The sequence below is a fragment of the Pundamilia nyererei genome, unplaced genomic scaffold, assembly GCF_000239375.1.
Source record: "Pundamilia nyererei isolate P.nyererei 1_Seehausen unplaced genomic scaffold, PunNye1.0 scaffold00067, whole genome shotgun sequence".
NCBI lineage: Eukaryota > Metazoa > Chordata > Actinopteri > Cichliformes > Cichlidae > Pundamilia > Pundamilia nyererei.
This window is the reverse complement of record NW_005187468.1, coordinates 1,426,251-1,452,452: the sequence shown is the minus strand read 5'-3', so window position 1 is coordinate 1,452,452 and position 26,202 is coordinate 1,426,251. Positions and strand designations below refer to the sequence as shown.

The 26,202-nt window shown below is 39.9% G+C and overlaps 1 protein-coding gene across 1 annotated transcript in view; it reads right to left on the bottom strand.

The window, feature by feature from the left end:
• The window catches only part of map7d1a (MAP7 domain containing 1a), a 40,613-nt gene extending 20,414 nt beyond the window's left edge, over positions 1–20,199 (bottom strand). Inside the window, exons 1-2 of the mRNA XM_005736097.1 lie at positions 19,792–20,199; positions 3,759–3,959 (exon numbers count right to left, since the gene is read on the bottom strand). Coding sequence (XP_005736154.1) covers positions 3,759–3,959; positions 19,792–19,861 — 271 coding nt within the window. The 5' untranslated portion in view covers positions 19,862–20,199. The remainder of the gene's footprint in view (positions 1–3,758; positions 3,960–19,791) is intronic.
• Between the last annotated feature and the right edge of the window lie 6,003 nt (positions 20,200–26,202).

The window sequence follows — 26,202 nt, the reverse complement described above, 5'->3', positions numbered from 1 at the left end:
CACACACACACACACACACACACACACACACACACACACACACACACACACACACACACCTGCAGATACTGAATCATTCAGTATCTGCAGATTTCTAGCATTGCATCTCCCAGTACTTAAAATGATACCTATTTGAAACACACCTACTAAGATATCAGTTAAAGCAGACTAGTCAAGGGCACCTTTTGAAGATATAGAGAAGACATCATTTAATCATAAGTTCTACAATCTTTTAAAAGCCCCACAGAAAACCACTCCATTTCAAACCATCCTCAGCTGCAAACTGACTTGAGGCATCAATGATGCATCTGACCTCATATAAATAGAAATGCAGTAAATGCCTTCTTCACTGCTATAAAGTCATTGCAGCGATGGCTTTTTAATCTCTAAATGGCTCCACAAGAAAATCCATGGCATAATGCATTGACAGGAAACTTACTGACTGACTGACTAATATCACAATGTCAACACTAATGCACAACCTAGGGCTACAGATAATGTGTATTCTATTATCTAGATTAAGATACAACAGGAAAAAATTAAGAAAATTCTGCCAGCAAGCCAATCCCATCAAAATAGAAGCAGCAGCATGTGGCAAGTACCAGAAATCTCGTAGTGTGGGTGACTTGAATATGTTATAACTAAATTATATAAACATAGCTTTCTGACACAGTAATTTAAATTTTCGGCATGTCTAGTGAAAAATACTCAAACAAGCCAAAGGCACACTTTGTCTTGGTATGTGAGCCAAAGAATATATCAATAAAGATCATTTACAACTAACAAAAACAGTCAGTGGAACAGTGTGTTGAGATGTGGTTGGTAACCCATATTAAATTAACACTTATAGTTGATGTTAAAACAGATTTAAGTTGGGGAAAGGTTATTTTTTTCTGTAATTGCATGTTTTTTTCTCAACAGTATGTATGCAACTCATTTCTGCAGACTTTCCAAATGAATTACTGTGAAATACCATTTCTACCACAGCCAACATACCCTAGTACCACCCACTGAGAACAGTGACACAGAAGGCATTCTTGATCATTCTTGAGCCTTTAGTCTACATCATCCTCCTCGATCTTTACGGTCCAGATGTTCAGCATCAATCACAAAGGAAATCACTCCTCAGCAACATCGAATAGGGGGAGGTGTGAATCATGAAGACGAAAACAATCTGCCATGCAGCCTCCCCTAAGAACAACTCCTGACCTACATTGATATTTATAGTATGTTGGAAATGCCATGTGCGTGGCCTTGGTAAGTGTTACTTGCTGATGTTCGCAACTCACCACCATGTTAATCATAAAGTCAAATGTACAAGGTGTCCAAGAGGAAAACAGACTGGCCTAGAAAATACTACGAGGTGCGGCATCTGAGTTTCAGACTGTTCACGCTTGCTCTTAAAATGTCAGTTCTGTTATTTCTTTGGCTCCGATCTTTACAAATGGAGCAGCGCAGGATATACGGATTACTGGGGTAGTAGTCAGGATGCAAGAAAATGAGCATGCTTAAGAGACTTTCACTAAGATAACAATTTGGCCTTTGCCACCATTAACATCTGGCATAATCACAACACTGAAACAAACGTTGCAAGAAGCGACACAACCAGAATCTTTTGGACAGAAGTCAGACTGAACCGTCTAGCAAAACTGTTTAAACAGTAGGGCTGAACGATTATGGAAAATAATCTAATTGCGATTTTTTTGCCCCAATATTGCGATTGCGATGCGATATGCGATTATTTTTTAAGGTCTTTGTCTTCTGTATTATTAAACAAAGACAAGCAATACATCATATAGTATGGCCAATACTATATTACATTAATTTTAAACTGTTCTTTCCTGGAAGACAGACCTCTGTTATGATGACATGAGGTGATGCATGAATTGATGACTGACATTTTTATTTAACTTCTTCAATCACAACAGTATATTTGAACATACACAATAGTTTATTTTTAGCTTACAAACATCTGAGCATAAAGTGCTGACAAGGAACCCTGGTGTAAACATTAAAATGAAAGTCAGTACAATGTGCCGATTGCAGAAATATACATAAAAAAAAATCAGTGGCTTTACCACACTAGCCTTAACTAACTAGCCGTAACTAGTTCTGATTAGCGTCACCGCTGTCTCGGTGGAGTTTAATAAACTCGGCCGTCTGCTTCTTGCTATCTAAAATATAACCAGACACTGGTGTAAATTCTCGACTGTCTCATACTTCTGTTTAATAAGTTTTCTGTTTGACGTTTAGTCAGCTGTGTGAAAACCAAGGAGGAACCCACCCGGGGGATTAATAAAGTTTTATTTTATCTAATCTAACAACTTTAATCTCAGCCAAACCGATTTACTCACGAACAAACAAAACACTGAAAAAAGCCCAACAATAACATTTTTAGGTTGTCTAAGTGACTTATATATTACGTTTAACCCGAGCAGCGAAACTCCGCGGTGATCTGAAAATGATGTGCAGGGAGTTGTGCCGTTCTCGGCCGCATCAGTAACCCTCGAGCTCCCGGCTAGCTGTCGAGCTAGCCGGAGGGTAGCAGACGCCTCTGAAAATGTCGAAGCACTTTTGCAAATATGGGATATCTTGATAAACCGAGCAGATATTTGATGTTTACACAGCTACTTTCTGAAAATATGTTAAAAGTTTATTTTGTGACCCAGAAAGATTAGTATGAGTAATTTTAAAACTTAGTAGCGGCCGCCATTGCTGGAAACTGGAGTTTGGCTGGGCCGTGCTATGAATTCTGGGATATGGTAGTAATTTGGACAGCCTTCGGCGCGTCGCTGGGACGTAATCGGTCTACAAATGCGGCCTCAAGAGGATGCAGCCCATGAATTTGGACATGTCCAGAGTATAATCGCAGCCTTTGCGGTTAGAAAATTGCACTTGATCATGTCGCGATATTATCGCAAATGCGATATATCGTTCAGTCCTATTAAACAGCAAAGGCAGTTTCCTTAAAGAGTCATTTGCATGATAGCTGTGTGTAAGGTACACACCTTACATAAAGTTTGGAGACCCAGGACAGGGCAGGGCAAACTTTGGCAAATAAACCAAGAACTCTCAATGAGGTATCCAGCTGTGCAGTATTTTCTAAGATTGGGAGACACCTGGAACTTGTGGGGGTGTAGTCCTGTCACTTTACTCTAAGAGAATAAAGATCATGACCACAGTAAAATGTTATTAGCTGAAAAATAAAAAGAAATAAGGTTGGGGTTTGTTTTTTTTAAGAGAAAGGCACTTCTTGTACAGAGTCCTAGTGGAACAGTGTGGAACAACTACAGTGCAAACGGCACGTAAACCTCAATGCCTTCTTGGAAAAACTCTTTGAAATGGAAATTTCAATATAGGTTCCATCTGCAGACCGTTCATTGGAGATTAGTGCATAGCAGTGATCACCAATAGCTATCCACTTACCAAAAGCTAATTTGTTCATATTCTGCAGAGATATTTTCCATGCTAATATAGTTCAGGCTAAGCTGTTCTCACATAACATAACATCCTGTGCAGCGACTGTTCCAACACATAAAGATAACCTGCAGCAGCACTATTGGATTTTGCTTTGTGTCTGAAAGCCTGTGGTCACTGTGACTCCAATACTGGCCAAAGAGAGCTGAGTTCACTCCAACTTAATGCAAAAGTGTAATTATACCATTACCAGTCAGCCAAATTCAGCCTCCATTCATTTTAAGCAGCTAAATGCTATCTAAGGAACACCTCAAAAGATAAAATCTTTCATTTTTGCTCACCTCGTTTTGACTTGAGGGCTGGTGATGCTGGTGACGCAGGTGATCGAGAGATAATGTCAGATTTTGAAGGGGTCGTCCGTCTTCGGTCTGTATCTTTCTTAGCTGGAGAATCCATCCTCTCGGTGTTGTCCGTCTTCAAAGGACTGCTTTCCCCCTCTGGATCAGGTCTCACAGGGTTTGTGTTTAGAACTGGGCAGGGAGCTGGTGGAACAGAAAAATACAAAATAAATTTAAGTTAGTAAATGAAGAGCCAAAAGGTAACAGGAATCCGTAACTCAACCTGTTAATCTTCATTCCATGTACTACTGAGCCTTACGAAGTAGTTCAGTGTGCATGATGTAAATTTCTTGAAGTGTGAGGTGGAGCCGACTGATGGGAGAGGATCTTTAAGAACAACATTCTCACCACCGAAAGAAAATAATCCAACTGAACACTGCAAAAGTAATGAGTGAGATGTCTCTGTTTCTGTACAAAATTCTTCCAAAGACTGAAAAATATTATCAATTGCAGAGATTGCACCATTTGTCAAGAAGCACGAGATGATAAGTCCAAAGCCTCCTTTTCTGTCTCTACACATAATAGCATTTCTGCTGTGCTACCGATTTATTGACAGACTGGCCTGTACAAATAGCCTGAGTCTCTGGCAGAGCAAAACACTGTAATTGCTTTTTGGCATCCTGACGATTCTATTGAGTCACTGGAAAACAAAATCAGAGTAATCATCTATCCAAAAATGGTTAAACTTCCTGTTTTTAATGAAAACGACTCAGGAGCACACAGTTCAGGTTCAGCAGTCATCTGTAGATTTTTTTTTTTTGGGGGAAGGGGGCTGGGGTGGCCTTTTAGGGCGGCAGCTTCACTAATAGCACTATGACTCACATTTGGCAGGCTGCTGAACTTGAATCTCTAACTCAAACATTAGTTTGCCCAGGCTTTGACGGTCAAACAAAGATCCTCATGGCAGGGACACTTGGCTTTGTCCACTCAGCACTGTATCCCTGCACTCCCCGTGGAACCATGTTGGGGAACAGTGTTTTCTGTATAGTGTCTGAAGGTACACACTGGGGCAACATGCTGTAAATTATTCAGACTTATCCAAAAACAGCACAGACAGTTGGGGGCTGTCACACGAAGACAGTGAGTGCGCTGAAGATTTACTATAGAAATGCTGTGCTGTTCAACAGTTTGCACAGAAAAGGAACAATCAGCAGCGAGGCCAATTCTGTGCAGCTTCAAAGGGAATTGATCAATTTTTGTGTAAACTGTACAGTGTGCCTCTTAAGCCTTAAACGGACTGTGGAACTCAATGCGCGCACACACACACGTCTGTACGTCTGCTGCCTTGTCCATAAAAACCTGAAAACAGTCTGTATGGATGAGTGTCATCCAAGAGCGTTGGTCAGCCTTCAACTACTGCAACTGCAGACACTTGGTAGAATTCAAAAAGTAATAAAGACATAGGGCAGAGGTTGTCTGAACTCTGCTTGGCACATAGGCTATGTAAGCAATCTGGGAAATGAAGCCTGTTGCTGATGAACCTGAACTGCACAAAGGCTGACAGGCAGTAAGAGTCTATGAAAGAGTTCAGCTGGGAGACAAGACAATGCAATTTCATTGTCAGAGCATGCCACTATTAAATAAGCATTCCTTGGGCAGTGATGTGCTGTGACAGAGAGGGGCCATTGTTGTGGTCTCTGCATAGCAACGGGACAGCAGCCAAAACACTGCAATGACAGTGAGAGCGGAAAGGAAGAGGGGGATGGTGGTGAGATAGGCGGAACGTAGACGATGAGCACTAAAATCTGTTCGGTGCAAGCCTGCGTAAAAAAGGAAATTACGCAATGTAATACAACAAGAAGGGATATTTTTACTGGATTTGGTCAGGTTAAATCATCCAGATTATGTCTTTGCACAGAAAACTATTCTTGTGATTTAGTAATCAAACCCTGCTACATTTTTTTGCTACACAGAACCTCAGGTGTTGCACCACTGTGAAGTCTCAGGTGATGACGTGAAGTCTCAGGTGATGACTCACACAAACCTTATCTTGGAATTTATCATCTGGCCCTTTTTTCTCACACATCCCAGAGGGCAGATATGACAGCTAGACTACCAAACGTGGCAGGAGCTGGTACAGCTCTAACATTATACTCTGTGAGCACTTTTCCATACACCTGGGAACTGGAACCACAAAGAACTAACTTGTAGGACTGTGTTTAGCTGGTGACAAGGTTACTGTACTGTACATTGGCAATGCTGAAGAGAGTGAGAACATAGAATACTCTGTTGTGTAGGTGGTAGTGACAACGAATAGGAATGAAACCTGAGGTAGAAAAACTGGATGGGAGTTGAGGGAGAGGACTGCTGCTGTGTATCAAGAGACTGAAACAAGGGTTGATTGATACAGCGCTCCTTCTGTACATAGTTTTTGTAGCCCTGCCATTTCTTCTTTGAACCCCATTTGTTCAGTTTTCTCAAATTTAAGGATACTGCACTCTCTGTCAAGATATGTGAAATTTGTGGCTAATAGCTCTTGGGAATCATCTTAATAGTGCAAAAATGCTATTTTATCCCCATCACACCATTTTTTGTACATTCAAATAAAGAAATGGAAACAAATTATGTGTTTTTGTCAAAGGGTGGTAGTTGTAATTGGTGTACACCCAACACTGCTTCATCCCTTGAGTTGGGTGCCTTTTTATGCTTGAATGATTGAGTCAGTAAAGCTAACTCACAAAGTAAAGCTGCATTTTTGATTTGGTAGATTTTTATGCTGCATGTCCTCCCTTATGCAACCCCCAAGAGGTTCAACTCTCCGTCTGGGATCGAACCATGGGTTGTTTTTTTTTGGGGGGGGGGGGTTTGCAAGGACTGGCCTGAAAATTAGTTAAAAAAAAAAAAAAAGCAGCCTATGTCCAAAGAAAACTTTAAAGGTTTTTCAGAAAGCTTGAGTAAGTATTGCTCAAGGGCACTGAACAGATAACAAGAAACCTTGGCTTCTTGGAAATAAAATATATAGAAATGAGGGTTAACAGAGTTTTGCACCGTACTGTATATGTTGATGGTTCTGCACTAATTCACTCTGTCAAAACTGCATATAAACACAGGGGACACAAAGCCAGGAACCAAGGATGCACACAATGAATTGTGAAGCGGTGCACAGAGTGTCGGCACAAGTTTGCTCACAAGTATCCTCCACTTATCACCTTCAACATAAAAATGTCAAAGACGTCTGCTAAGTTAGTAGTTACGTAATTGCTCTAATTTACGGACTACTGCATGTCTTTAGCTGACAGTAATGGGTGCCGGTGCATTTGGAAAGCTGTCCATGCAGTGACCCCTAAAAGCAAACACGACGGGGACACACTAATGTGGTGCTTTGAACAGGATGCTTGAGTAATATTTGCACAGATGAGCTAAATGCAAGGCACTAATCTAATTCTGCAGTTTACAAATTCGGTGTTGTAAATGTTCTGAAACTGGCTTGAGCGAAGCTAATGAAATTATCTAGCTCTTGCACAATGAAATGTTCTCATTTGGAGCATTTATATGTGAAATCATTGCCAAAAGACAATTATCCACTTAATTCTATTACATTATGACTCACGTCATGGTGTCTTCAGAACTGTTATTTCGAAGAGGCGACATAGGTAAATGTGCCTTTTTTTTTTTACTTTTCAACGGCAAATGTTGAGATAAGGATGTCTTAAAAAGAAAAATAAATAAAATACAAAGTTGTGTTTAATGGCCAAATCATTGCATTTCATATTTACTTCCATTTTAAACATCTTCCCAACTTTTTGGGGGACAATAACAGAGAGACTCTACCACCTAAGGTTGTTCTTAATTAACCTATAACTACACCTCTCTGTATTTACGCGGCAGTTTCCAACAACCAAAAGCCATTAGACCACCTGCTTGTCACTTACATTATTCATAAATCAATGCACATCAGCTTCCTCTGAGAGGCTGGAGTCTCCACCAAGAACAAACATGGAAAAACACTTTGGTCCATCTTATTATTGGAAGCGCAGAGAAAAAAAATACACAATGCTTGGGTCATTATTTCACAAGCCTGATAAAATCTCACACAGGATGCTGACTGCGGTGTGTACCTCTAGCATCTGTCAATGATTCAGCTTTGTAGTATGAGCATTCAACCCCACATAATATTTATCTTTATTTGTCTGATAATCCAAAATCTCTCATTGATTTTATCTGACAAATCTGGGGCTACAAAGAAAATCATGTTTAAGAGCAACAAAAAGACATAATGTCCTGGTGTGGATGCTTTGTTTTGTTCCCCTGCATATTATATGGGCATGAGAAAACCAAGAGACTAAAGTAAAGTGGGTCAGAGGCCGTTCGGGAATCTGTAGCACGCCATGTATGATTCGGTTGAACATACAGCTCAACCGCATCTCTGTTACCCCCATCAGGTCTCCTCTGTGGCCTCTCTAGCTGCAGGTGTTGAACAAAGCCTACTGCACCAAGCTGAAGCACATTTACATTTAAAAGTGACAGAATGGCACAAAGTATCTATAAGAATTGGCAAAAAATGGTAAAGAAATCCCTGCAGAAGTGCGTGTATGCACGGATGCATAAGCACAGTGTGGGAGCAAAATGACAGGTTGAGAATCAGCAGGTAATTAGCAGAAACTCAGTCCCATTTTTCAGTTGGAACCACAGCATGAAACTTCAAATGTTGAGTTGGGAAAGCACAGAGCACAGCATCTAATGACGTCCATTGTACATTCACCCCCAAAGCACAATTACAAAGGAATTTAGCGCTTTACAGTCTGACTGAAGATATTGTGGGTAAAGGGCCAAGTTAAAACTGGGGCAACTGGTTCTACTGCCACACCAAATGTGATTAAGCATAAATCCAATTTCACAGCATATTACTTTGTTAGAGCAGGTGTATAAATACCCACGCCACAGAGCCCTTTTTCCACCTCCTAAACAGCCACATCATAAACTGCAATGCAGAAAAATCCTTCCAGGTTAATTATTTCAGTAACAACAGACTAGAAATAATTTCTTTGTTCAAACAATAAAAAATAACTATTGAGAAATGAAGCAGAGGTGAGAAAGGCTTGTCCTTGGAACAGCCCTTTGCATTTCAATGAAAATTCTTTTTTCTTAGCACAAATATAAAAACCACAGATTCTGACAGGCAGACATGTTTGTACTCTCAAATAATATACCACACAGCTGTTTATTTCTACCTGTTCTAACCTCACAGGGGAACTATGATCCAGGATAACAAAAAATTCTATGTAGCAAAGCAAAACACATGACTCACTATATGACAGAGTCAGCAAACTGCATAAACAACAGCACATTCTTATGGCAGCGACTGCTCAAGGAGGAATACTTTCGGCCAGGAAGAGCTGTAAAACATATAAATATGAAACTCTGGCAGGCACTCCTTTGTGAGAAATGCATCAAAGTAGTGGAAAGCTTTAAACATTTTCTTGTCATCCCAGAGCTCTGCCAAAGTTTTTGGCAAGACACAAATCAGAGTAAGAATATAATGGAAAATTTATGAAGCCAAGAGCTTTAATCCTATGTACATCCCTATTGTGCCAAACAGATAAGAAGAAAAAATGGCCAGTGTTAACACCACCTATAAAATGGACTAAAATACAAATAAATAAAACAACCATAGATAAAGAGAGTGGAAATGCAGCACATTCCCAGGAAAATGTAAATGTAAATGGGCCTACCAAGAGCCTTGGAGTATAAAATCAAAAGACTGGAAAGGGAAAGGGGCGGTAACAAAGGGGGGAGGGAGGGTATGGAAACAAGGAGAATGGATCTGCATCTCATTTAGGATGGGCCTGGGGAGTAATGAACTACCTCATTGCTTACTGCCTAACCCATCACCCCTTCACCCCGTTGTGTCCCTCCTGCACCGAATAGGATGATGTAAGAGGGCAAGGGGCCCAGACACACAGGAAGCCTAGTGTAAACAACAAGCACAGGCTCAAAGCCAGACCAGGCCCTGTGTGTGTGAGAACAAAGGTTTAAGTAGATGCGACTGCACCTTAGACTTTACTTATTTATAACTGAGGAAAGGCTCATTAATTAGGGGAAATTCCTTAAACAGCTATAGGCAGAAATCTAGAAAAGTAAAAATATAAATGGGGAAAAAAAATAAAGACAGTAGTCAGCCTTCCCTCAACTCACCATTCAAAGCCTCTGCAACCAGTCGAGCATGTGCATATGTAGGTATTTTACATGCACTAAAAACAGGTCCCTGTTCTTCTAGATGTAGGTCCTTTGCTAAGTATAAGTTTCTATATGAACTCTTTCATTTCCAACATGAATTATGAATTTTGTGATTTTTAACAAGCCCAATGCGTGACTCAGCAACAAAGTGCTGGCAGAAGATAGTTTGGTACATTTTTACTGGCTGATAAAACATGTGAATTTGGTGTAATGGACAGACAATATGTCAATCTCTATTTATAAATGTGTGATAATGTGTTTCCATAACAACAGAAGAAAGGAAATGAACGAGGGGGGTGTAAGAATCAACTGTTGTTCTCAAGTTATTAATTGGTTGGTGTATACAGTGTTTTAAAAGTCTGTTGCATTTGAGCTAAAATCTTCAAACATATTTTTGTTTGCCCTACAGTAAAATACAAAGACTTTCAATCACATGACAGAAAACATAATATAGTGACATAAGCTGCACACTGACTCATCAGGATTTAGCTAATGTCTGCCTTATAAAAACAAAAAGTGGCCGTGCACACCAAGCAACAAGGCTCAAGACCGTTCAGATCACAGCATTCCTTCCCTGCATAGTAACTGGCCAGTGAATACTAATGTCTCCGTCAATGACTGCAACGGCGTTCATCCCATCACCTGGACTGGACCAACAACAATGCCCGGCATTTAGTTGCTGCTCTCCCCTGCACCAGTGTATGTGCCAAAACTACCGCGCTGATGAAAGGCTCCGCTTATCTGAACCAGCAGCGGATCCCTAGGGATCCCGCATCTGCTGCTGCCACCAACATGCTCCAACATACACACAGGACTAACAAAAACGGTCCAACCAGAGGTGGGACAAAGTGTCAAGCATCTCTACACTAAACTAAACTGCTCTGAAGGACAGCAGAGGACACGGAGGTTGTGCAAAATGCTTTAATAACTGGAAGCAGTAAAGAATGCCAGTCAGGAGTGCCTGACTGGCATTCTTTACCAGCTTTACATCCCTTTTGGGAGTTAGGAAATGGTTTCAATGACTGCGTTTTTCCTTGTTCCCTATCACACTCCAGGACCAGGTTTAGTCAGAAGAGGTTAGGAACAATTTGTCACAGTTTTAGCTTGATCTTTGGGGAATTTAATTATTCCTTGACCCCAATTACTCTAATATTATTATGCCAAAGCCTATTAACAAGAAGAACAATGCTTCACTGTGCCTTCAAGGGCAACAGAGTCAAAATTTATAATGGATTCTTATGACTGACTACATGTCGTTGGCATTTTTACTAGATAGAAACATACAGTAGATTTCAATAGCCTGTGGTTAGCCAGGTAGGATGTCATAAAGTTTATTTGACTCCTCAATGCCACCATGGAAGCTTCTGTAATATGCATTTCTCTAATTTTCTATTTCTGTCACAACCTAATTTCAGTTTCTTTGTACAAGACTCCAGAATTAACACTAATTTGGAAATATAATAAAGCCCAAACTGGTTCTAGCTGTTTGAAGTAGTACTGGTGCTTTAGAAACATCCCTAGGAACAATAAATAGGTACAGACAATATAATTGGTGACAGCAGTGCTGTGGACATTTCATAATAGCCTTGACTATGTGTCCTTTAAAATGTAGCTCACAGAGCAGTTTGTCATTTTGTTGCAATATGCCTATTTTTGTAAACAGTACCTAAAGTAAAAATCATCCCAAGCAGTAATCTTATGACCATCCAACACACAATTACATCCAAAAGTTGTCATTAACTGGATTTTTGTCTCCCCACATAAGACCCGCAACTTCTTTGCTGGCTACAGGGTCCACTCTTGGGTTTCATAATCACAGGTAACTTCTTAAGAAGAGGCAAACATCATTACAATACTTTCATCCCCAGAGGCCTGCATTGATCTTACAGTATTTTAAAATGTTGCATTTATTTAGGAAGTAAGCACTTTTCTTTTAATACAAATACAAAAAAAAGTTCTGATTACATGAAATACGGTGAAAATCAGGAAACTGTAGGGAGACCAAGATGTGTTTACACTATACGAGGTATGCCCTTTAGCTGAAGAGAGACTGATCTAATATTAGCAGATAGGTCTGGTGACTGGACGAATAAAGGGCATGGAGCAGTCTTGTCTGGGATATTTTCAGAGCAGTAGAGTGGTATGAACAAGCAATACAATCCAAATCAAGACTTCCCTCTACTCGTCCTTCCTCTAGTGTACCAGAGAGAAGGGTGGTACAGCTCACTAATAATAAATTTAGGCTCCAGCACTGCCGCATCAGCTTCCTTCTAGAATCTTACAGTCAAGGCTAAAAGACAGGAGGTGGTTTGGGAATGCAGATGCATTCCAAGTAGCACTTTTTTGTGTTGTTTTTGTTTCTTAATGCATTGCATGAAGGTGCATTCAGTTTGTTGAATGTGCCTCGTCATTCTTAGGTCCAGTAATTTAAACAGCTTTTGCACATTTTATTTTTTTTTAAATATCTATATTGACTATTAACAGTGATGCAGGTGAATCCCTCTAATCAAACTGGAAATGGGGCATCCTACCAACAGATCTAAAAATCTCACCAATATGCTTAACAAAATCCGTTGGACCTGGCTGGGAGAAAGGTTAAGTACAGTTGTCTTCATTTTTGTTCAACATACCTCGTAATCCCCAAATAATAATGAGCTCTGAGACTAGCTTTAACTCCAGCAGCTCAAAGTCATCACAGATGGTCCTGGACAAGTTGTATCTGTCTGGATGATCAGACGTATTACATATCAAAGGGTAGTGTTATATGGAAAAGACCAAAGGACCCAATGAGATAAATACAGGTTTTAGTAAAGCTAGTCTTCAAATTTATTTTCCAGAAGCAAATGGTGTTGGTGTCACAAGCATTTCATTTTAGAGGGAAGGGTATTAAAACTACAGCCTCAGGTCATTTTTATGTGTGACTAACAGCACATGTAATTGGACTGTGGAAATTGAGTGAATTAGTAGGGAATCAGGAATCAGCAGAGATATTTAAGTGACATTAACCAAAATGTAGGAACTACTATTTGCACACAAACCCTGGCGTTTGACATGCCATGCAATTTAATTTGTTATAGATGGTTCAAAGATAGACTGGTTTAACTCTAATCCTACCTTAATCCATATTTTCATGTTAAAGATACTATTTGTCTGTTTTTATAATTCAACTGTGAATTTCTGAAGCTCCGTCTATAGTTCTGAAGCTCCGTGTATCATGCAGGGTTGCGACACCGTTGACTCAGAAACATTTCCCAAAGTATTCAAAGCCACCTTTGTAGTTGTTGCTGCAACAGTTGGTATCTGCAGAACCACATTTTGCTGTGATGACACATGCAAACACACACAGGGACTCACAACGACAAAATAATCCTAGCCACACTTTGATGGCTGGCCATCACTGTATATATTTAGACAGCATGAAGATGATGATTATGATATATGGGAAGTTACAAATAAAAATAAACAAAAACACAAAAATATTGAACACCACACCCAACTTCTAACTCTTCCAACTCATTTTGATCATGGCTGTACACGTGTAAACTCACCTGACTGCATCTTTCAGGGTTTTAGTGTCATCACATTGACAAAGTCTACCCACAGACAGACATAAAAATGCTGGCCCACGTGTCTCCAGAAACACACAGACAAACACACAGTTTCAGAAGGTAATAACAACAAGCCAAATTGTTGCAGCTGGTAAATAATGGTGTCTGTATGCACTTACTGATCATTGCTATATCCTGGAAGAATACAAGAAAAGCTTAATTCTTACATCTGTGCAGAATCTAGGAAGAACCACGCAACCAATATAAGCGGCTGGTGCTGTTGACCCTATACCTGTGCACGGTAAACCCCTGCTGGTCTGCAATTTCTCTCTCTAAGTCAATTTGAAAAATAGCAACAGAAGAAGTAGTAGCTGGAAGTGCACAGGAGGAAACACTAGGACCGAAAGGCCTAGTTAAAGTCACTGCAAGCTGTGTCGACATGTAGTTACATTACAGATTACCACCCAAGTTACAGCACAGGGTTTGAGAAGGGTTTGTGGTCATTGTGTACCTATGGCATAGATTTAACGCACAAGCATAAATCCATGCAATGCTTGTTAATGGGGAGGGTTTTCCAGAGACTTCTCCCTTATAAGATTACAGAGTCTGGGTGGCGTGACTTAAATTATCTAGGTCCTATACTCTTAACTGAGAGAAATTCAATGAAATAGATTTTTTAAAATTTTTTTCTGCTCCCTTCCTCTGTTACACTACTACATATCTTTGTTTCTGGGCCTTTTAGCTTATATGCTCATGTTTTTAGTCTCTAAACATATATTGGGATGCCTGGTATTGGATCAATGGTAATGCCCAAACTAAAACATCATTCACATATGTATATACCAAAACTTTTAAACATTAGATAAACCAATGAGGGCTTTTATTATTAAAATAATGATCTTACTTTGATTGTTAGAAGGGTAAATTATTACAGATTATTCTGTGCACATCTTGAGTATTTGGAGAATATTTGTCTGTGGACAAAGTATTTGAATTGAAATGAAAGGTTAGCATGTTCTTTAACTTTAAAATGAACTTGAGAATATTCACACAGAGAAAGAACATACAAAATATGTATTGTTCTTGCTGCTCTGTTTAAAAATGGAGCAACTATGACATTGATAATACTCAAATCATCTTGGTTTCTACAGTGTCAAACACCCTTAGAGCTGAGGCCCTTGTCACTGTCTCATTGCCAGTCCAGTGAGATTTTTGTCTCTTCTGTACTCAACTACAAATGCATCACTGTCAAAAGACTGCACTGTAGCTTTAAAAGCAGGCCTCAGTGCCACAGTGTTGGCATGACTTCAGTCGGTTCTGTGTGACTCAGATGTTTCTGTTTTTCCCCTTTTCTCTCCCAACTTAAAACATGGCACGAGTCCCATTATAAAGTTCACTCAGTGTAGAGTTTGAAAATATCTGAACATGGCCACCCACAGTAGCCTTAGAAGAATAATCAATTAATCTTGATGCCAAAAGAAAAGCATCATCTTCTCAAAGTGTGTGGTAAGGTGTTACAGTTCACTCCGTTTGCCAGTTTAATCCTTTCAAGCATGCATGAAGTTTGGCATTTCTTGTTAAAAAGCCAGATTAGGATGCCTGGAAAAATCCATTAAATAGACAATGTAATCAGTGATTGCAGCCACATATGCTGAATTAATTGGATTATGTAATATGGAGCCAGCTCACTGATTGGTCCTTTTGTACGCGCACCAAGTAATACAAAAATGAGATGGAAAAAAACAGTATAAAAAACTGCAGAATATCAGAATCAGGTTTTTAATGACACTACATGAACTGCAGAACATCTTGAGACAAGATCACCATTCATTGCTCCCACCAACACCTATCACAGAGAACATTACACACTGATAAAACTGATGAAAATGCGTCATTAATGGAGTTAGAAATGCAAAAAAATGGAAATGACTGCACGACGTGGGCATAAAACGGGAATCCAGAGTCAGCAATCGAATGAATAAATCTGCTACAGCAGTGGAAATATTCTATTCAACTACTGAACATGCCAACATTTTTCACAGTAAATATATTTCTCTATTGATAGAGTGTTTTGGTCTCATCTGATCAGACTATATACTCTCAATAGTTCATTGGCTTGTCCAGATATTATGCATCAGAAGTTTAGATATACGTCTGTAACTGATGCTATCGGTATATTTTGCAACAATAAGCTTGCAACAGTCTTCAAAGAACTGTTTGCTTTTACTCATCATGAGATGTTTCTTGTGTGACACCTTGGAATTGAGACCATCGATTAGGACTGAACTACCTGATATTAATTTGATCGTAACAGAAATAGATTTCAACTTGTTCATTGGCTTCCCATGGCTTTTTGCACCTCTGTGTTCAAAACGTATTCCCTGTGTCACTCCACTTTATAAAACGTACATATTTGTTTTATATGTGTGAATTACTTTGACTGTTACCGATATCAAGTGACTAGCTCATGGGTGGGCAATCTCAGTCCACGAGGGCCGGTGTCCCTGCAGGTTTTAGATCTTACCTTGGGTCAACACACCTGAATCACATGATTAGTTCGTTACCAGGCCTCTGGAGAACTTCAGGACATGTTGAGGAGCTAATTTAGCCATTTAAATCTGCTGTGTTGGTTCGAGGACACATCTAAAACCTGCAGGGACACCGGCCCTCGTGGACTGAGATTGCCCACCCCTGCGACTAGCCCCATCAGAAATATATTTACAGAAAAACATGTTGACTTGTTCAATACTTATTTGGCCTACTTTATTTGTTCATGGACAAGACATGTACTAGTTCTGTTTCAGGCAATTTTTCAATTTTTTTTTGATTGTTTCCTTACACCAATTTAGTAATCTGTCTCCTTGAGAATCCAATAAGTAAATACTTAATTTGAAAAGTGCAAATGCTGAATGGCACCATAAGGTGATGTCTTCTTCTTTTTTATTTTACTAAGATAGTATTGGGAGTTCTGCCCATACACTAATGAATACTTCCATCACGTGTGACTAGCAAATGTAGTGCCATGAGCACTGGTTACTGCTAGGTTAATAATAAGTACTGGTGAAGGAAGCACCAGTGTGAAAGTTTCCAATCCTGTGTCCTCCAAATTCCAGAGCTAACTAGGTACACTGGAGCCCATAAAGCGTAGGATATAAAGATATGTCTTGGTGGCTCTTGGTACAGGTTGCGCACTCGGAGTATTTAATAGCATCCTGTATCTTTGTATCTTTAGAGACTACAAGCCATTCTCCATCTATCGATCGTGGCTCAAGAGTTGGGAGTTCGCCTTGTAATCTGAAGGTTGCCGGTTCGAGCCCCGGCTTGGACAGTCTCGGTCGTTGTGTCCTTGGGCAAGACACTTCACCCGTTGCCTACTGGTGGCGCCAGTGTCCGGCAGCCTCGCCTCTGTCAGTGCGCCCCAGGGTGGCTGTGGCTACAATGTAGCTTGCCATCACCAGTGTGTGAATGGGTGGATGACTGGATATGTAAAGTGCTTTGGGGTCCTTAGGGACTAGTAAAGCGCTATATAAAATACAGGCCATTTACCATCTAATTACTTTACTTAGATCATTTAGATTGTTAATTAGCTCCAGTTCACACTGATAGTTTCACTGGAAAATTTTAACATTGTCCAGCCCTAACAGGAAAATCAATGGGCCACTTGGCCCTTCTACTTCCAGCATCCTTCACTCCTTTCTCACCTGCATTTTTATTCCACCTATGTACGTGTAATGTTTTGTCGTTGAATGACGCAAAGTTGCAACATTAGCACAGACAGACATAGAAACACAGTCAAAGTACTCTAAACCGGCTTTGTGGTAGTTTCTGTACAGTCTGGGACCACATTCCTGATGACATGCACACAGAGTCAACCTGCTAAAACTGATAATGGCAAGTTGTTTTTTAAGTATACTGCCAATAAGCCACTGCTCGACATACAAAGTAAAATCCATATCTTTTTGATGTATATTCACAAATGTTCTATCACAATCTTTGTTTTTTAACATGGTAACAGATATGAATCTTAATATACTCCCAGTTGGCCACGTTAAACATTAGTGCTTTCACATTTACTTCACATATCCTCAGAAACCCATGAAAACATCACCTTAAGACATCATGACATTGCAAACAACGACTCCCCTCTGATGTTAAAAGAACCCACATTAGTCAGTTAATTTAAAGGGGCGCATGTGACTCTGCCCTCTGTTAATTTGCAAACAAACCTAACAACCCCCCCAAATAAAAAAGTGCGGCACAGTTGATTGCATGCATTCCTTTGATTACATAATCACCCGTGCAAATGTGTAGCTGACAGATCTTGTTCACTACACGCTTGACAGGCAAAGCTGGTGGATTCTCCCTTATTACACAATTGACAACATTATGAGCCGTCTTCTATTGACTCCGCTTACGCTTTCAGTTGTCACTGTAGTTATAGTCTGCTGTCTGTGTGTTAGTTCAAACCCTCTGAGATGCCAGTAAATGTTCTAGAAATTGCAGGTAGACGTAGAACATAGAGCTTGTTTTTTTTTATCTTAACTGGTCACAACCTTGTTGTTCAAGTTAAGAGGACAACAAAGCCCATCTGTGAAACTGTGAGGGAATGAAGAACTCAAGAAGATGAAAGCCTGAAAATAAAAGGGCCCAGACATCTGACAGCCTATTTTACTGTAATCCATGCTTTCGCTGCCTTCAGTTGTTGTGTCAATTATTTGCTGAGGAGCCAAGAATACGTGTTTTTTGGAGGACATGATGAAGCAAGACATTTTTAGCAACTAGTGTACCCTTTCTTCACTTTCATAACTGAGCTCATAAAGAGGTCAAATGTTTATTAAAGCAACATACTGGATTTAATGTAATATCATGCTTGAGTCGAATGTAGCAATGCACGATTGCGTTGCTCACAAGGAGCATTGGATCTCTGATCATCAATGCATCAAAGAAACCTGGGGGAAGAACTTTTGATTATTTTTAATAAGCGTGGGAGCATAATAGTCTGGCTGACTTCATTACATGAAACATTAGAGTGGCCTGAAATCAGTCTTCTTCTTGTGAGAGTGAGCTAGCCTTCAATGCAAGCTTTATTCAGAACATTTTGAAGGCACCTACAATCAGAGTAAAGCATCTGTCCCCTCCTGCTTGAGACAGAGTCAAAACACACTGACCTCCCCCCACAGAGGAAAAGGAAGGAAGTTTTTTTGTTATCAGACACATTGTATGTCCCCTTCTATTTCCAGAAACGGGCAACATGTCAATAATATACAGTAGTTTAACGTGGAAACCAAAATATTAGACCAGACTTGGTCGATCTGTCTTACATGAGAGATTTCACATTGGCAGACTTCCAGCATGGATATTCCATCTTGTCTCAGGCTCAGACATTTGTTACGACCGAATGGGAAAACTGTCTTTGAACTGCATGATTGTGGGATCACACCGTTTGTAACTGCACATATAAATCTGTAACTACGGCAAAGCTGGCCAGAGTGTGTTGCGGACTCTTCATCCTGCACTTTGGTCGGCAGCTGATCTCATTAAAATGTTCTAGATTTTAGGAGTTTGTTGATGCACCGCGGCACCAGCAGGGAGCATGACTGCACCTGTGCATAAACTATTCACTGAATTTGGAAAACATGCTCTGCTGGAGGAGAAGAGACGCAAAGAGGAGACCGCAAATGATACAAGACCGCCTGTGACTCCATCGTGTTAGTAGAGAGCTAAACATAACGTGAGGCGGGGGATGGGATGGGGTGAGACTAGTGAGATTACCTCATCTAGTGCAAATTGTGTTGTTATTATAACCCTTATAACCTGAGCTCTGTGCGAAAAAAATGGCAACAGACATTCTTTTCTTTTTTTTAAGAGACAACAACGGTCAGCTGATCGCACCGGTGTTTGACTTTTTCTCTACATTAAGATCTGCAAATTGATAAATCACCTCACAACACAGATTCAAATCTGCTCTGGGACTGAGGTGTTAAACTAGGCTGCGTTATCTTTACGCTTTATGAACGGTCTGTCTCCCTCTCTGCTCCCATAATAGATCAACATTAATAATTGATCCCACATTCATTATTCTCCATCACACTGTCGAGCCCGCAAACATTAATGTTTCCTAACCTCTAAATCTGACTCGACAACTATGTTGCGTCTTAAAACATTTCGTTGCAGACTGACAAAGGACGTGGATGACAAAGCACTTGTGCATGCTTTTGAATTCCCAAATTCCTGTCTATACTATGACTTACATGTTGCTGCAGGCAGAATATTTCCCTCCATTCCGGGAGCGATAGCCTCGCTTTCTGTTCTTTTGTTCATTCAAACATGCGAGTTTCGGCTCTTCCTCTCCAGCAGTCCTCTCATTCCTCAGGCAGGGATTCGGAGGTGGGGTGGGGTGAGGGGGGAGTTGGTCGAGTCACTCCAGTTGCATGAACTGGAAAAGGAAATCCTCCGGAGAGCGTCCAGATAGGTCAGAAGAAAAAAAATAAACAAACGAAACCCTCGCCTGTACAGCCAGCTGCTGTTCACCGGTCACTGCGTCTCTGAAAAGTTAGATGACAAGGTGTCCGAGGGAATATGAGAAGAAAGAGAGGCAACAAGGAGGAGGGAGAGAAGTTTCTCACTCCACGACACGCCACAGCTGATGCTCTGCTGGTGCGAACGATCCCTCACTGGCCTCCGGATCGGACTGTACCACTATCAACAAGGGGGACACTCTGGTATTATTTGTTAAGTTATCCTTAACGATACAGAAGACACGAATAATTACTGATACATTCGAATGTGCTTAGCGCAAGATTAGCACAGATTTCACTGACATCCCTGTATCTGTTTTCATGTTAAAAATATTTTTTCCCTAACCTCCCCCCGACGTTCTGATTGGTTCTCTCACCCACAAAAACTACAAGACTCGCAGCCGGTTCACAGTTCACATTCAAATAAACCTTTGACTTGTAAAGCGTACCTGTGTGCCTGGATGATATAGTTTAGTCTCTAGCTTGTCTAATTCATGAGTTGGTTAAAGCATTTTCCCCACATAAAAATGTACCTACATACTGAAACCCCACATAGGCGTGATCAGTACAACAGGTTTTCACGTGCTGCTGGGTAAATGCTAGTATATCATTTTTAATTTGCAGAATTCAAATGCCTTTCCGGGATTATAATCCAGCATGCGGCTTTACAGGTTTATCTAGGAATCAGAATAAAAGGAAAGGTGGCTTTTGTGTACTTTTAACCCCAGTTAAGTGCAGAAGGAAAACACCCCAAAGAAAAAAAGCTAAATAGCTAAAAAGTAAATACTTCTTCTCTTCCTATAATCTTTAGAGACACGTTAAAGAAGATTCATCTGAGATTTCAGAGTCTAAACGAAACCAGACATTCCCAAGCACACACTACAGCAGTGAAACAATAGTAGAAGATGAATTTCCATAAGACAGCTCAGTCAAAATACATACACAAGGTTTTATTTTGGAATCTACTTCAGCCTACTGCATTGAGATAATAAAATTGTGCAGACTTTGTGTGCAGCTTGTGTTTTTTAATTGTGGCAAAAACAAGTCCCTAAAATGGATCTTGATTACACAGCATTTCTAAGAACTCCACTGTGTCTCTCATCTACCACCTGTGGATCTCCTACAGCATCTGCCAAGGTGGGGGCTGGGCCAGGCGCCCATCGGCACGCTTGAGAGGGGACACCCTGTCAAAAGGACCCCATTGGGATTCTTTTGTGCAGCTGTTGAGTTGTATTCACCCAAACCCCCAAGAGCCACCTGTCACTGCAACTTGAAAGTGGGGGGTGCTCAAGAAAGTGGGGGTTGGGTATGCTGCTGGAGTGTGTTGGTTTTGCCAAATTGAAGCCAAAAAAATGTGACCACGTGTGTCTTAAAGTCTCCATGTACTTGTAATCATATTATTCTTAATCATCCTTGATAAATTAATCATGACTTAAATAAGTGGATTTCTCCCAGTAACCCTAATGTCATTGAATTATGTTGATTCAAGAGCTATCTATAATTAAATCACAGATTAGCGTCTTTTTTAATTTTAAGATAAAAGGAGTAGTTAAGAGTTCAGTTCTTATTTCCTTCAAGTCAAGAACACATGGAAAGCAAGCAGAAAACATATTTCTTTGCTTTTAATTAAAGATCAATGGCTCCATTTGTCAGCCAAAAGCTCAAGAATGCTCAAAAATGTCATGTTTGTTTACAGAAGATAGAAGCCATAAGTGTGTACCAGGAACCTTAGAAATGTGTAAGCCCTTATTAAACTCTTTCATGTCATAGGACAAGGAAGAATTCCCGTACTTAGTGTAAACATTAACATCCTTTAACTAAACATATATCTGAAGTCATGAACAATCTCTGATACTGACGTGCTCTCCACATTTTGTTTTGACTATGACATATTGACGCAAGGAGACTTAAAAAATGTAGATTTCCTGGGGAATAAAATATCTTAATCACTCATTTCATGCGAATGTCATTGAGGTCATTACCTGTTTTTGCAGGAAAGACATAAGAAATAAGAGTGTAATAATGTATTTTATATACAATCTATGCAATAAACAAAAATACTGAATGATATTTTTTTTACTTTTATACCGCAACAAAAACAAGGTACAGTAGAGCTAAACCCTACACACAACACACTGCACAAAAGACCTAGTATTGAAGGCAAGCAGTCTGATAGGGAAATTAAAGCATACCTCAGTATCAGGAGCCATGTGTCCATTTATCAAGCATTCTAAGTAATGAGCCATTCAAAGTGACATGGATGCAAATCAGAAACTAGAAAACATCACATTTGGCCACCGTTAAATTTGTATTACATGTGCTGAAATGTTGCACAAATTCAGGAGGTTCAGCAATTAATGGCTCTTAGATCCTTTATTCCGTTTCTGTTGTGAATTCGTACCACTGTTTCAGTAACCCGTGAAGCTGTATATAAGCTAAATGCATATCTCATTAAAACTAACCCTGATCACTGTAAGCAGTTTGTGCACTGAAAATAGGCAGAAGAGTGAGAATATGAGATTAAAGGGCATAATTGCATTAGTAAACACACTCCAGAAAAGCAGAAGAACAAAAGCTCAAAGTAATTTAAAGATATGGTTGAGAGCCTTAACATTCAAGGAACAACAGATAGAGCTGGAGAAAACAGGGCTGCTGAGGGGTTTCTGTGGAAACAGTAGTCTGCACTTAGATGTGCAGAATAACCCTAACCCTTTGTACCAGTTTGAATTTGGGTTGTTTGAACATGACCCAACAGGACCCCTGCTCTTGAAAGGGACAAGGTTGTTCAAAAAGATGATCAAAAGACTAATGTAAACCCAAACTGTTCAGGCATGACTGCAACATCCTGGTGAAGCTGATCTCTAATGCTTGCTTTTTTTGTTCCTTTGTATAATGGCTATATCCCTCTCAGGCACGCTATACATGTGTGTGTATATATATATATATATATGTATATATATTTATATATATGCAAAGGTCTAGTAGTTCTTTGTAAAATAAGCATCCTAGCATTTTTATATTGAGATTGCTACACGTAGTTGACCAATAAATAGTAACCGTTTCTTACATAGAGTAAAAAGCAAGTAAAATGTGAAAGTGAAAGAGATGCATGAGAACTGAATCATCTAAACAGCTGTCCATCAATCACCTTTGCAAATGGAAGAACTCCAATCTCATATTTTTGATTCTAAGAAATGGGGACTGACGCAAAGTCTAGAGGTCAGCTGCTATGAATGGCAAGGGCAACCCTCATCCTAGTAATGAAATAACAATAGCAGGAATGTTCAGAATGTCCCCAGAGAGCACCGACCCATCTCTATTTTAAGAAAAGGATGCATTTTAAGCAGCAAGGGCAGGTAGAATAAGGAAAGGGTAGATATGATTTATTACTGGAAAATGTTTGTTTGCAAGAACATATACTGTTTTTGCACAACACTGTAGCGATGTCACTAAAGCTGGAGTAGCTGTTTCAGGTTGCTTTCAGGTTTCAGAAAGCAACACTGTTGCTTTACTGCACCATTGTCTAGACTCAACAGGGTGAAAGGGCGAAGGCACCTGCAGGGAGCCTGTAGGTTCAAATAATTTACGACTATGTTGTCTTTTGTTTCATGTAGTGTGATTTAATCATGTCCTACATTACATGTCACATTAAAAATGTGTGTGTGAGCCCTTGCAGAGTTACAGGGCGAGACAGAGTGTGGGAGAGTTGCTTCTGTCTTTGTGTGTGTCTCTGGGGCGCTGGGAGAAAGATCACTGTTTGGTCTGAATCATCTGAATGTAGTCTGCCTCTTATTGTGGGCTGGAGTTTTAATTGCCTTGGGAGATCTTGATATATTATTAAGTTACATATCCAAGAATCTTGGAATGTGTATGTTTAAGATACAGTGTGTGCAGACATCTATATTAAAATAAGATTAAAATAAACCTAATTTCAGGGTTTAAAACAAAAAAAATGTCCCAGTTGATAACATATAAACATTGTCCTTGGTTTGAGTCTAGGTTGCTAGTCAGGTGGAGGGCTAACACAGAGAAACAGACAACCAGACAACATGTAAGGAGAATAGTTAGTAAGTATTTAGACTAAAATTTGTAGACTGAAGGAAATTCCCAGGAATTCCCCGGGTCTAAGGAATTCATTGTTTCTAAGATCAGCCAATAAATGACAGAGTCAGTCTTTAGATCTTTTTACACGAGTCTGTTGTTCAGTCACATTACTTTCATCTGTTATATGACATATGAGAAAATCAGCAATGCTCACTACTCTTTGAACAGTATCTTCCTACCATCCCAACAACAGGTGGCATTACCAAGAGTTCATTTTGCCATCTTCCATGAGGAATGAGATTCCGCAGCAGTGTGTCTCAAACAGCAGAGCCTCGCAGACCATGACGTAATGGCCTAAAACGTGCAATCAGTTAGAAACAGGGCCAAAACACGTGGAGTTGGCTCGTCTCTCCGCTCACCCCCGGGGCCCCTCTCTATTCTCCTTTTCCTCGCCTCTCTCTCCCTCACCCCACCGCCCTTCTGCTCCAGCGCACTCTCTGTTTATGAGTGCATGAATCGCTTCATTTCACTATACCCAACTCCCTGCCCACTACCAAACCCACAACTGCTTCAATAATAGAAGCCCCCCACCCCAGCTTTCATTTCCATGACAACCCACCGAGGACAGGGAGAGAGAGGAAAATAACAGAGGCAGGAAAAAGAAAAACTTGAATTATAGGGGTGGGAGTGCCTTCCCTCGACCTCTAGTTCCATTTAAAGGGAGGGAGACCATCACTACAACAGCCTGAGTTTCAGTGAGGTTAAAGTGACCAGCCAAGAGAACACCAGCAACATCACCGCAAAGTAATCAGGAAGGAAAGGAAAGGAAATAAAGGAAGGGAAAGGAAAGCTAATTAACCTTTTTTTAATAACAGAATAAACAAAAGGGGAGAAAAGGTCAACAAAAGTATAGAACATTCTAAAATTATGCTGCACTGGCCAAAGCACATAATTAAAATCATTTTTATATTCATCACAGAATTATGTAGTAATTTTGAAGATACCTCTGATATATACTCATCAGCCACCACATTAAACTGAACACTGAAAGTTTCATTCTTTCTCACTGCATATTATACCCAATGATCACAATAATAAATGATATTAAGAGTCACATGAATGATTTGCCTTCACACTGACCCCCTCCCCAAACAACAGACACAAACAAAGAGTGATATGCTCTTCAGGTCAAGCTCCAACTGAGCTCTGTGACACATACATTTACACACATGTTCTTACTCATGCTGATGCTCACAGGATTAGTTTTTTTAATGCAAGTCTCTAGATTAGACAGGATTAATCTATATTGATGAGAGAACATTTCTGTCCAGCTGTAACTATCACAGCTGTCTGTCTTTTGTGTCCATGTTATGTCTTTTCTGTAAATACTATAATAGCTTTAAATGCCTTACAGGCTGGCCCCTGAAGCAACAACACTTTGTCTTCCAGTAAAATTGCTTCTAATATTATTTCCTCTTCCTGAGGTTCAAGAAAAAAAAAATCCAGAGAAATACAAATACTAATCAACAGTTGCAAATTTACATGAAAAATATATATCTATGAATCACATTTACTCTATAAAAACAAATTAATTATCGACAATTATCAAACCTCCCTAGGATAATATGAAGTAAATCATGCTATTTTTGTGCAGGTAAAAAATACACAGTAAAGTGTCATCATGAGTGTAACAGAAATGCAAAGAATGTGCTCATAATCTGTCCATGTGATCACATTGCACACATCTACTGCTTTTTGAAGGGAACGTGTGTTGAGGAGACGTGATCCTTTCATGCAGCTAGTACTGTATACATAAGTGTGCGCGCACCTGCAGGCATGTAAGCAGTTGAGTGCGCACTTTAAACAGACTTCAGGGAAAATAACAGTAGTCAGCTTGTTAGCGAGCTCTGTTGTTAATATGTCATAAAAAAAAGTGATGAATTTTTAACTAACCTCCGCTTGAAGTGGTGCTACATTTAGAAACATTATTTATTCTTCAGTGCAAGCGCAAAATGTCTGACTCATGCTGCATTTTTAATCATATCTCACAAGAAATGGTCAAATTTAGCTCTTTACCACGCATGCTGCTGCTGTTCAGGA